Genomic DNA, 11,561 nt, shown 5'->3' on the forward strand with positions numbered 1-11,561 from the left:
GAACACCGGGAATTGATGTCATTGTGGCGCCGACTTCAAGTTTATTTGTGTGTACGCCTCGGGCCAAGGTTATTCACGTGCTGTGCATCATAATATATTTTTTTAATTAAAGTTATTGTGTTACAGTTTTGTAAATGTTGCATGACTGAAATGTGAATGGAGCCCTTTTGATTGGCCTTTTTTTTAATACTGATGTGTTTTTTTGGGGGGTCCCAAAACAAATGTTAAGTTTGTTTATTGGGTTTGCCAGCCTGGTAATTACGCATGAGTCTCTCTTTCATCCTTATGAATAATGACATCAGAGCAATTAAATGATCATTCATCATTAGAGATTCATCTCTGAAACTAAGCGACAGTAAAAAATCGAAATAATATGCAGAGACCAGGTGAACATGGAAGTTAGAATCCTTTAATCACTCGAACAGTAACTCTAACAATATCTTAATAAAAAGACACAATAATTGCCACAAGACCACGTGGGTCACATGACAGATTCATACAGGAAGCATCCTAGCCTTTGTCGATGACTTCCTGTATCCAGGGCAGGTTAGCAGACACCCTCATGTAGACATCTGGAGTGGATGGGTTTGCACACTTCTTGCCCGAGAAGGAGACCAAGCCTGCAAGCTCTCCACTGCACACCAGGGGGCCCCCTGAGTCTCCCTGCAACACACACAGACACACCACACACGCACACACACGCACACAAACACACCAAACAGGCATCTGTTATATGAATAAAGTGTGAAAATGTAATGAAACCTTGTGAGCAGAGAAACGTCTCACCGAGCAGAAGCCTTGGAAGGCCTGCTGTCCCGTCCCACACAGCATCTTGTCTGTGATGGGCAGGTTCCACCTCCGAGCACACTCAGACGGCGACAGGATCCTGACATCCACTTCCTGAAGCCGGTCTGCCAAGGTTCGATTGTCCCCCACGTCGCCCCACCCAGCCGTGCTGCACTGGCTGCCAGGGGACGGCGGGTTCTTCATCAGCGGAATCAAACGCACCTCCCTGGTCAGGCGTGCTCTACTAGCAAGCTGGTACAGAGTAAGGATGTAGGGTTAAGGATGACAGGCAGACAGAATAGTCAGTTGCACCATTAGGTGGCAGTAGCACTGGGTGCTGCTGTTCTAGGGTGAGAGACAGATCTCCACCAGCTCAGTGCTGGGAGGTTAGGGTTAATACTACGAGTGGGGCTGGTCCAGGGTTAGGATGCTTAGAGAGATCTCCACCTTGAGAAGCATGAGGTCCGTATCATCCCCAACAACCTGGAAACCAGGATGACGGATGTAGCTCTGAACCTCCAGCTTCTGCTTGGATGACTCCCGGGCGCCAAGAGAGTGAGCTCCCAGGACCACCCTGAACCGCCTGGACACCAGACCCAGGACCCCAGGACAGGGTTAGACCAGAGATCAGAGAGAGGTAGACAGACAGGCAGGTAGACATACATACATACAGACAGACACACAGACAGGTAGACAGACAGGTAGACATACATAAAGACAGACAGGTATACATACATACAGACAGAAAGGTAAACAGACAGACAGGCAGGTAGACATACATACATCCAGACAGACATACAGACAGGTAGAAAGACAGACACGGACAGACAGGTAGACATACATACAGACAGACAGGTAAACAGACAGACAGGTAGACAGACAGAGACTCACCTAGAGCAGTGTGCAGCAGTGAGAACAAAGTCCTCCCTCACCAGGGCGCCTCCACACTCATGTGTCGCCCTGGTCTGCAGGGAGGCCAGGTACGGTCTGGAGTGTGGCTCTGCCTCCCTGCCGCCCACAATACCCACCCGGGACCCCCCTACCTCTGCACACACACACAAAGTAAAGATACCCTTGCACACATACACATGCAACATCTACAATGCCAATGGAAACAGAAAGAGAGAGAGCGAGGGAGAGGGAGAGAGACAGAGAAAGGGAGGGAGAGAGAGAGGGGGAGGGAGGGAGAGAAAGAGAGAGAGGGGGAGGGAGAGTTGTTCTAGTATTTACAGTACAATACTGCAGAACTACACACTTGTGATCCTTGATCTTATGCTATACTTTTTATAAATGCAGTTTGTCTCCTTGGATCAAAGCATCTGATAGATGAATAAAAAGTTAATATAAACGGGTGTCTCTGTTAAAATGACAGCATTCAGAAAAGTATCTTACCCTCCAGAGACAGAAGCAGCCCAATGTTAAAAACCAAGAAGCTGACCTTCATGGTGCCTTCTACACAACCATGCTGACAGAGGAGGGTCTTATACCAGGGAGGGAGGGAGGGAGGGAGGGAGGGAGGGAGGGAGGGAGGGAGGGAGGGAGGGAGGGAGGGAGGGAGGGAGGGAGAGAGGGAGGGAGGGAGGGTTGGACCCTCCAAACCACCAGCACACAGTGACAAAACTCACACTTGGTATTTCAGCAGAGATTTAATGTCAGACATCACCCTGAGGTTAGGAAACTGCACAGTCATGGTTGACTCATGATGGTCACAATGGATATATAATCATGTCATTTACCCTAACCCTAATCATGTCATTTACCCTTACCCTAATCATGTAATTTATCATCTAAAAACTTAAAAACACGTACAGACCTAATGGCCCCAAAGACGAGAGAGAGAGAGAGAGAGAGAGAGAGAGAGAGAGAGAGAGAGAGAGACAGAGAAAGAGAGAGAGTGAGAGAGAGAGAGAGAGAGAAAGAGAGAGAGAGACAAAGAGAGAAAGACAGAGAGATTGGTAGGGGGGGAAAGACAAAAAAAAGTGAGTGCAAGAGAAATGGAGAGATGACTTCATGACGGTGAGAGAGCCTGTGTTCTAGCAGGTGCTGCTGTTGAGGACCTTTCTGATCCAGGACAGGAAACTGGATACCTGGGTGTGGATGTTTGGGACGTTGGGGTAGTCACAGTTGTTCCTCATGTTGAAGGAGACAATGCCCACCACCTCCCCAGCACACACCAGGGGACCCCCCGAATCCCCCTACAGGAGAGAGGGAGAGAGAGAGAGAGAGAGAGAGAGAGAGAGAGAGAGAGAGAGAGAGAGAGAGAGAGAGAGGGAGGGAGGGAGGGAGAGAGAGAGGGGAGAGAGAGAGGGGAGAGGCGAGGGAGGTAGGATAGCATGAGAGAGAGAGAGAGGGAAGGGAGAGAGGGAGATAGAAAGAGAGAGAGAGGGATGGATGGACAAAAAAAGGAAGTTAAGGATGAGGGAAAGATGGAAGGAGAGACAGAGAGAGAAAGAGAGGGGGATGAGAGGAGAGATACCATTTACATTTCATTATGGCATTGTGTTTAGTTAGTTCTCTAGCTAGATAACAATGTTGTCAGTTAGTTAATCCTCACTTTTAAGTTTATGAGTCGGCTGGACCGCTCTACAAATGTTATAATTGACATGATGACAGTCCCTGGCTGCAGCTCTGTCAAGTACACCTTTAAGATCTGGGAACACTTAGCCCTTCTTTCCTTGTATATTTCTATGTAATGAATTGTTTGTATGTATTTTTATTTATTTTTTACCATGGGGGCCTTGAGTCTGTTATAAAGTTGATATATTATCCAGTTAGTTGGTTAGTCAGTTTATTAGCTAGCTAGTTTGTTAGTTACTTAGTTAGTTGGTTAGCTAGCTGGCTATTAAACCTGACCAACCTGGCAGGCACCACTCTTGCTCTTGTACCCGCCTGCGCAGACCACTTTGTCGGGGAGGGAGAACGGAACATCCTGCCACTTCTTGCGGCAGACGTCCAGGTCGACGGTGGACACGTTGACCACCCTGAGGTCGTCCACCGCCAAGCCCCTTGTCTCCGTCGGCCCCCAGCCAGCCAACTGACACCGGATGTTAGCACCAACCGCGCGCGGCTTGGTCGGGATCCTGGCCACTTTGATGATTTTCACTTTCTTGGACAGCTGTGGGGAGAATCCTGGTTACTTGGCACAGCTCAGTGAGAGCATTTGACTGCAGATTAAGAAAGTAGTTTGTCTGCTAAATTAACAGATTCTTATTACGATGCACACAGGAGCACAACCAATGATGTAAAGCAGAGTATACAGTGCTGTTTAACTCATAATCTGTTCAGCTGGTCAGAGTGGACGGTCATGTGATTATGTACCTTCAGGAGCATGATGTCATTTCCTGTCCTGATGTCCTTAAAGGAAGGGTGTATGCATTTGCGTTCCACGGCGAACCTCACAGCTCCCTTTGAGTTTTCCCCGATGTTGTGTGACCCAAAAACCACGCTGAGGTTTCTAGAGGAGGCAGAGGTAGAGTTGCTTTCGTCTCGTTTAGTCGCGTTATTATTATTAGCCAACTCATGAGGCTGTGGTTAATGTGTCTCATTTTAACGTTAGCCTTAGACGTTAGCTTTAAACGTTAGCCACTTGGGCTGAAAACGACTGAGACAAACGTGTGTGACTAGCTTGTGTTTGTTTGTGAGTGTAAAGTGGGTTAACATGTATGACTAGGGTGTATACTGTGTGTGTGTGTGTGTGTGTGTGTGTGTGTGTGTGTGTGTGTGTGTGTGTGTGTGTGTGTGGGTGGGTATATTTGTGTGTATGAGAGAGTGTAAAGTGACTAAATGTCATCAGTTTTCATTGACTAAAATAGACGAAAATAGTCATGGATAAGTCTGAAATAAGACTAAAATGCTCAGACTTTTAGTCGACTGAAACTTGACTAGACTAAAAAGAGTGTGAATGTGACGAAAACTAATAAAAACTAAAATGACAGCTTGACACAGAGACTAGACTAAAACTCAAATTAAAACAGGCCGCCAAAAACCACACTAGGCAGAGGTCAGAGGTCAGGTTCCCAGGTAGTGAAACGTCCTTCATGCTGCCCTGAAATTCTCACTACAACAACCACTGGCTTTGACAAATAGTGTCTACATAATACAGCATCCAGGACAAACACTATATTTGAAAATGTTTAAGACACAGTGGTCTTTAGAAACTCTGTCTTGGACACAGTGACCTTGAGAAACACTGTCTTTGAGGAACACTGTTTATGAAATACAATACCTAACTGACTTTGAGGAACCCTGTTCATGAGAAACAGTGGCTTCGAGAAAGTGTGGTCACTCAGAGTGTCTGTTGAATGACCACAATCAGACTAGTGAGAACATGACCCTAGTGAGCTTCTGCCCTCTGTCTGAGTTCCTGTCTGAGTTCCTGTTTGAGTTCTTAGAGCACATAGTCCAAACAACATGATTATATGCAGCAGTGGAAGTTCAGATCAAGTAGTCAACCGGCTTACCTCTTGTTACAGTGGGCTGCAGTCAGAACAAAGTTCTTCTGGATCAGGACCCCTCCACAGCTGTGTTTGAGGTTGTTCTGGACCGACGCCATGAAGGGAAACAAGCTCCTACCAGCCTTCTGCCCATTGATGATCTCAGTCCCTGACACACCTGCAACACATCACAACCCTGAACACCATTACATGGAGTTTGATTTCAACCTCCAACTACAAGTATTAAATAAACCTACTAATGATTTCTGTGGTGTGGTTAGCTGGGCAGCTCTGTCTCAGGTAACTCACCTGTCAGTTCCTGGTGGGAGAGGAGGGCAGCCAGCAGCATGATGAGAGGGTGAGAGGGTGAGAGGGTGAGAGGGGCAGCCATGATGCCTGAGCGAAGTACGGACCCTCTGAGTGACTCGTCTGTATTTATACAGCAGCCTGGGTTAGGGGGCTATGCTGACAGAACTCAGATCTGATGAGTCATGGAGCCACAAAGGGCATGATCTGTACAGATGACATGATTACACACACATATAGTAAACACATACACACACTCATGCATATGCATGCACAGACACACACACACAAACATGCATGCACGCATGCACTCATCCCCATAGATATAGTAAGTAAAGCAAAAAGTCAAGCACACTCAACACAGCAAGGCTGACTGAGGTGCCGAACAAAAGCACAAAAACTGAATCCAAATACATTTAAACACTATAAAATACACATTAAAACAAAATATAAAACAGTCAACAACAGAAAAACAAGCAACAGCACGAGTCAAGTGGTGGGAAACGCCAGAACATAAATGGTGGGTCTTAAGCCGGGATAAAATAAATAAATAGATATCTCTAGGAAATGCCTGTACACAGACACACTGGTGAATGCATACCTTGGTACACACACAGGTTTCACACAATCACACACACATGGTGTCAAGTAGCAGTAGTGTTCTCACTCGTGTGGTTTAGATGAGGTGAGACAGATTAGCTTCTTCTGCTTGTCCTGGAGACAGCAGACGCAGCTCAGTAGATAATCTCTTCCTGTGACACCTCACTTTGCTCAGGCAGCAGGGCTGCATGTTACTGGAAACCTGCTGACTCATGCATTCCCCAGAGGCTGCTACTGTGCTTGTTGTTACCACTTGGATTACATTTACAGAAAAAGCAAGCAGTGTGTGGGTCTGACTGTGTTCTGGTGGTCAGAGTCAATATATAAATATTTTAATGCAAGGTACTTTTCAACAAAGTAGTGCATGGTACAGTGCATGGTATATACAGGGTTAGGGTTACAGTGTATGGTATATACAGGGTTAGGGTTAGAGACATTATGATGCAGATACATCTGCTAGTTCAAAGATTAGAGCTTCAAGTTGAGTCAGAATACAGATGCTGGAACAGTAAATGTGTGTTTGGTTTCTATAAGACCAGAGAATTGAAGACTTTATGACCATAATAGGACTGGTTTACTGCAACAGTGACTCCCACAGTGGCTGCCTCCCTTTCTGTCTGTGTGTGTTGGTTGGTTGGTTGGTTGGTTGCATTTCACATCTTTCCTAATACTGTCCTGTTGTGTCACCAACCAACCCACCCAAACTTCTTACAGCACTACAGTAGGGAAGGGAGAGAATAGACAGAGAGACAGACAGAGAGACACAGAGAAAGAGACAGAGAGAAACAGAGCGAGAGAGGGAGCGTCCTGACTCCTCAGTAGGGATGAGTGTGTATACAGTTTAGTTTCTCCAGTCTTAAACTAACACACAGACACAGGGGCATACAGTTGAAACAAGGAATCATTTATCAACATTTTATAATGCTTCTCAAGCTGAACATGTACCAAGGCCCACACTCATCACTGAACGTATCTTAGCAACAGTGTACGCTTCCATGATCCTCTTCTTCTATTACTTCCCGTTCTTTTTCCTACTTCTTGTTCATTTCCTTCTTAAGCCAGTGACACATGATGAGAAATATGCTCAGGGAAACTGAGCGGGTTAACCACTGGCTTTAGGGGTTTACAAGTAGGAAAGCAGGAAGTAGGAAGTGAGAGTTCCATCTAACAGGAAGTGTGTGAGTGCTGTCCAACAGGAAGTGTGTGAGTTCTGTCCAACAGGAAGTGTGTGAGTTCTGTCCAACAGGAAGTGTGTGAGTTCTGTCCAACAGGAAGTGTGTGAGTGCACCAAATTCACCAAAGTCAAACATCATGCAGTAAAAAATAAAAACAATATTGAAATATATTAAAAATTCTACGTGCAACAGGTGTTAGAAAGATGCAGAGAAAATACATATGATAACCAGTTAAGTAATGTCCTAACCAACAAGTTTGAGACAGTCCTGGAGGAGCAGAGAGAGACAGGGATCCAGTTCTCCACCCCTCCTCCTGGATGCCTCCTCCTGGATCCCTCACTGGAGGACTTGGGGGCTGGAGGACTGGAGGACTTGGGGGCTGGAGGACTGAGGGACTGGAGGACTTGGGGGACTGGAGGACTGAGGGACTGGGGGGGTAGAGGACTGGAGGATTTGGGGGCTGGAGGACTGGAGGACTGGGGGACTGGAGGACTGAGGGACTGGGGGGGTAGAGGACTGGAGGATTTGGGGGCTGGAGGACTGGAGGACTGGGGGACTGGAGGACTGAGGGACTGGGGGGGTAGAGGACTGGAGGATTTGGGGGCTGGAGGACTGGGGGACTGGGGGGGTAGAGGACTAGGGGGCTGGAGGACTGGATGACTTGGAGGCTGGAGGACTGGGGGACTGGAGGACTGGGGACTGGTGGACTGGAGGACTGGGGGACTGGAGGACTGGGGATTGGGGGACTGGAGGACTGGGGGACTGGAGGTCTGGGGACTGGGGGACTGGAGGTCTGGGGACTGGGGGACTGGAGGTCTGGGGACTGGGGGACTGGTGGACTGGAGGACTGGGGACTGGAGGACTGGGGGACTGGGGGACTGGAGGACTGGGGGACTGGAGGTTTGGGGACTGGGGGACTGGAGGTCTGGGGACTGGGGGACTGGAGGTCTGGGGACTGGAGGACTGAAGACTGGGGAACTGGGGGGGTAGAGGACTGGAGGACTGGGGGACTGGAGGACTGGGGACTGGGGGACTGGAGGTCTGGGGACTGGGGGACTGGGGGACTGGAGGTCTGGGGACTGGAGGACTGAAGACTGGGGAACTGGGGGGGTAGAGGACGAGGGTGGAAGGGTGGGAGATTGTGGGGGCAGGGGGATTACCCCCTGGTGTCAGGGTGCTGATGGGTCAGGGGTCAGACCAGCATGGAGAACCCCACCCCGTAGGGTCAGAGTCAGGGTGGAGTTGAGGGGTCAGGGGTCAGGTGTTCCAGAGAGTGGGAGGTCTGGAGAGAGAGGCAGGCGGCAGTATATGAACATCACTGTACATCCACAACACAGGTGGGCAGGCCTGGGTGTGAGGGCTGACCAATAGCAGCGCAGGGGGCGTAGCTAGGAAGGCAGCATGGGGAGGAAGTGGGTGGAGGGGTGTCTCCTGCGGGCCTTGTGGCCTCGCCGCGGTTTCCCCCGGCCGTTCAGAGACACAAACATCTGCCGGCCGCCATGTTTCCAGCGGACTGAGGCATAGGTGTTGTAACCGTTCTCCTCGATCCGCTCCTTAAACTTACAGCTGGGGCTGTACTTCGCCTGGAGGAGGGGGAGGAGGGGAGGGGAGGAGGGGAGGAGGGGAAGGAGGGGAAGGAGGGGGGAGGAGGGGAGGAGGGGGAGAAACAGGTTACTACAGATTGGCTTGGTTGAAACTGGCACTCTTTATAAACCAACACAGAGAGCAAAGGTCAGAGTCTGCATTCACACACTCACACACACACTCACACACTCACACACACTTGACACTTGGCTGTCTGCATGTTTAATCTCAGAGAATTTCTGCTGAAGTCTGGTGTATTATCTGTAACTAGCCAGGGGGAAGACCAAGTAGTGGGCTTTATCTACTGAATGTTTTATATGCTGTCAGTAAAGAGGGTGTGACATGCAGATAGTAATATTCTTAATTACATCTGTGTTCTCTCAAAGCTGACTCATCTCAAACTCATCAACCACAACCCAACTATGTCATCACCACAGATACACAATAGTCTCTCTGTCACACACGTCTTTCTATCACGCACCTGTCTGTCTGTCTGAAACACACCTGTCTCTCTGTCACACACCTGTCTCTCTGTCACACCTATCTGACTGGCTGGTGTGTGTGCCAGAAAGTGTGTGTGTGGGACCCCTGGGTCCTGTGTAAGTGTGTGTGAGTGTGTGTGTGTATGTGTGTGTGTGCCTGACACAGCGAGAAAGGAATCAAGTTTACCGAGCCGAAGAGAGTTCCTTTCTTGGACATGGCCAGGTACAGACCGGTGCTGACAGATTTGATGGCCACAACCCCGACTTTGACCGAGCGGATCTCCAGCAGACCTGAGGGATGGGAGGGGGGAGGGGGGATTAGAAACAGGCCTGGTTACCATGAGAAGACAGTCTTGGGTTAGGGTTAGGTCCAGTCTGCTGCTGGGAGAGTTCCTCTCCACGGCCACCAGATGGAGCTCTACTCTCTGGGTCTGTTCTTCTACATCAGGGGTGGCCAATCCTGGTCCTCAGGGACCCCCTGTCCTGCATGTTTTAGATGTTTCCCTGCTCCAGCACACCTGAATGGGTCGTTATCAAGCTCTGTGGAAGCCGGGTAATGACCATTCATTTGAATAAGGTGTGCTGGAGCAGGGAACGTTCTAAAACATGCAGGACAGTGGGTCCTTGAGGACCAGGATTGGCCACCCCTGCTCTACATCCTCTGTCTCTGTGGGGTCAACCCTCTCCTCTACCCCTCTCCTCCCCTCCCCTCCTCTCCCCTTCACCCTAACCCTCCCCTCGTCTCCTCCCCCCTTCACCCTAACCCTCACCTCCTCTCCCCTTCACCCTAACCCTCCCCTCCTCTCCTCCCCCCTTCACCCTAACCCTCCCCTCCTCTCCTCCCCCCTTCACCCTAACCCTCACCAGCCCACAGTATAAGATACCCGTGTTGTCACAACGCAGGTAGATCTTTTGCAGGGGGTGGGGTGGGGGGGCGACAGGAAGTGTGGGTTACAAGAAAAGAAATGTAAGTTACAGGACAGTTAGCACTCAGGGCACTGTACCACAGAGGAAGAACGAGTCACACAGCTGACACCATACATTAGACTGTTCCTGGGAGGGTTAGGCACACACACACACACACCTCACACACACAGTTCACACACACACACCTTACACACACAGTTCACACACACACATACCTCACATACACACATCACACGGGGGGTCCAGCTTTGTGCTAGCACAGTTTTGTTTCCCTGGGCGGCCGGGCCGGGTGGGGCAGAGCCCTTCTAGGGACCAGACTGCCCCTTCAGAGGCTGCTGCCTCATGACAGGGGTCTGGTTTTACTGTACCGCACCCCCAGGTGAGGGGTGCGGGGCAGGTGAGGGGTGCGGGGCAGGTGAGGGGTGCGGGGCAGGTGAGGGGTGCGGGGGCAGGTGAGGGGTGCGGGGCAGGTGAGGGGTGCGGGGCAGGTGAGGGGTGCGGGGGCAGGGCAGGAGAGCAGACAGGGGTCAGACTGGGACAGAAACACCAAACCAAGCTAGTACATTTCATTTACACTTACGCATTTAGCAGACGCTTTTATCCAAAGCGACTTCCAAAAGAGAGCTTTACAAAAGTGCATAGGTCACTGATCATAACAACGAGATAGCCCCAAACATTGCGGGTAGCCAAAACATGAAGCATACACTGTGAAAACTAAAAGGGAAGAACCATAAGAGCATGTAGTTGAACAATTGAACAATTGAACAACATGAACCTCAAAAAAGTGCAAGGGTGTACCTGTGGAAAAAAGCAAGCAGCAAAAATATATTACACAGCAAGTACAGTAATTCTAGGTCAGTTACAACTAACCAACAAGAGCAAGTCTCTCAATAAAAGTCATTGTGATCCTGGAGGAAACATCAGGTCCAGCCAATCATTCCTAAGTACCGTTATACTCCCGGAGCAAGTGCGTCTTGAGCCTTTTCTTGAAGGTGGAGAGACAGTCAGTGTCTCTGATGGAGGTGGGCAGTTGATTCCACCACTGGGGGGCCAGACAGGAGAAGAGCTTGTGTTGGGACCAGGTGCTCTTGAGCAGTGGGACCACCAGGCGGTTGTCTGAAGAAGACCGTAGGTGGCGGGTGGGGGTGTAAGGCTGGAGGAGAGACTTGATTTAGTCGGGTGCAGTCCCGTTCACTGCTCGGAAAGTCAGTACCAGAGTCTTGAATCTGATACGGACCGTGATGGGTAGCCAGTGGAGAGAGATGAGG

The 11,561-nt window shown here is 49.6% G+C and overlaps 3 protein-coding genes across 3 annotated transcripts in view; all 3 read right to left on the reverse strand.

Moving 5' to 3' along the window:
- Positions 1–393: 393 nt before the first annotated feature.
- Positions 394–2,246, reverse strand: LOC124488520 (serine protease 57-like). The gene is made up of 5 exons (XM_047051158.1): positions 2,179–2,246; positions 1,678–1,831; positions 1,234–1,369; positions 787–1,038; positions 394–663 (listed from the first exon to the last, which is right to left on the reverse strand). Exons 1-5 carry the CDS (start codon positions 2,228–2,230, stop codon positions 511–513), a joined length of 747 nt encoding a protein of 248 aa, XP_046907114.1. The 5' UTR covers positions 2,231–2,246; the 3' UTR covers positions 394–510.
- Positions 2,247–2,715: 469 nt separating this feature from the next.
- Positions 2,716–5,758, reverse strand: LOC124488522 (mast cell protease 1A-like). The gene is made up of 5 exons (XM_047051160.1): positions 5,529–5,758; positions 5,247–5,397; positions 4,105–4,240; positions 3,644–3,901; positions 2,716–2,981 (listed from the first exon to the last, which is right to left on the reverse strand). Exons 1-5 carry the CDS (start codon positions 5,608–5,610, stop codon positions 2,820–2,822), a joined length of 789 nt encoding a protein of 262 aa, XP_046907116.1. The 5' UTR covers positions 5,611–5,758; the 3' UTR covers positions 2,716–2,819.
- Positions 5,759–8,387: 2,629 nt separating this feature from the next.
- fgf22 (fibroblast growth factor 22) overlaps positions 8,388–11,561 on the reverse strand; it is an 8,626-nt gene continuing 5,452 nt past the window's right edge. Inside the window, 2 exon segments of the mRNA XM_047051162.1 lie at positions 8,388–8,883; positions 9,554–9,657. Coding sequence (XP_046907118.1) covers positions 8,689–8,883; positions 9,554–9,657 — 299 coding nt within the window. The 3' untranslated portion in view covers positions 8,388–8,688.

The sequence above is a fragment of the Hypomesus transpacificus genome, unplaced genomic scaffold, assembly GCF_021917145.1.
Source record: "Hypomesus transpacificus isolate Combined female unplaced genomic scaffold, fHypTra1 scaffold_139, whole genome shotgun sequence".
NCBI lineage: Eukaryota > Metazoa > Chordata > Actinopteri > Osmeriformes > Osmeridae > Hypomesus > Hypomesus transpacificus.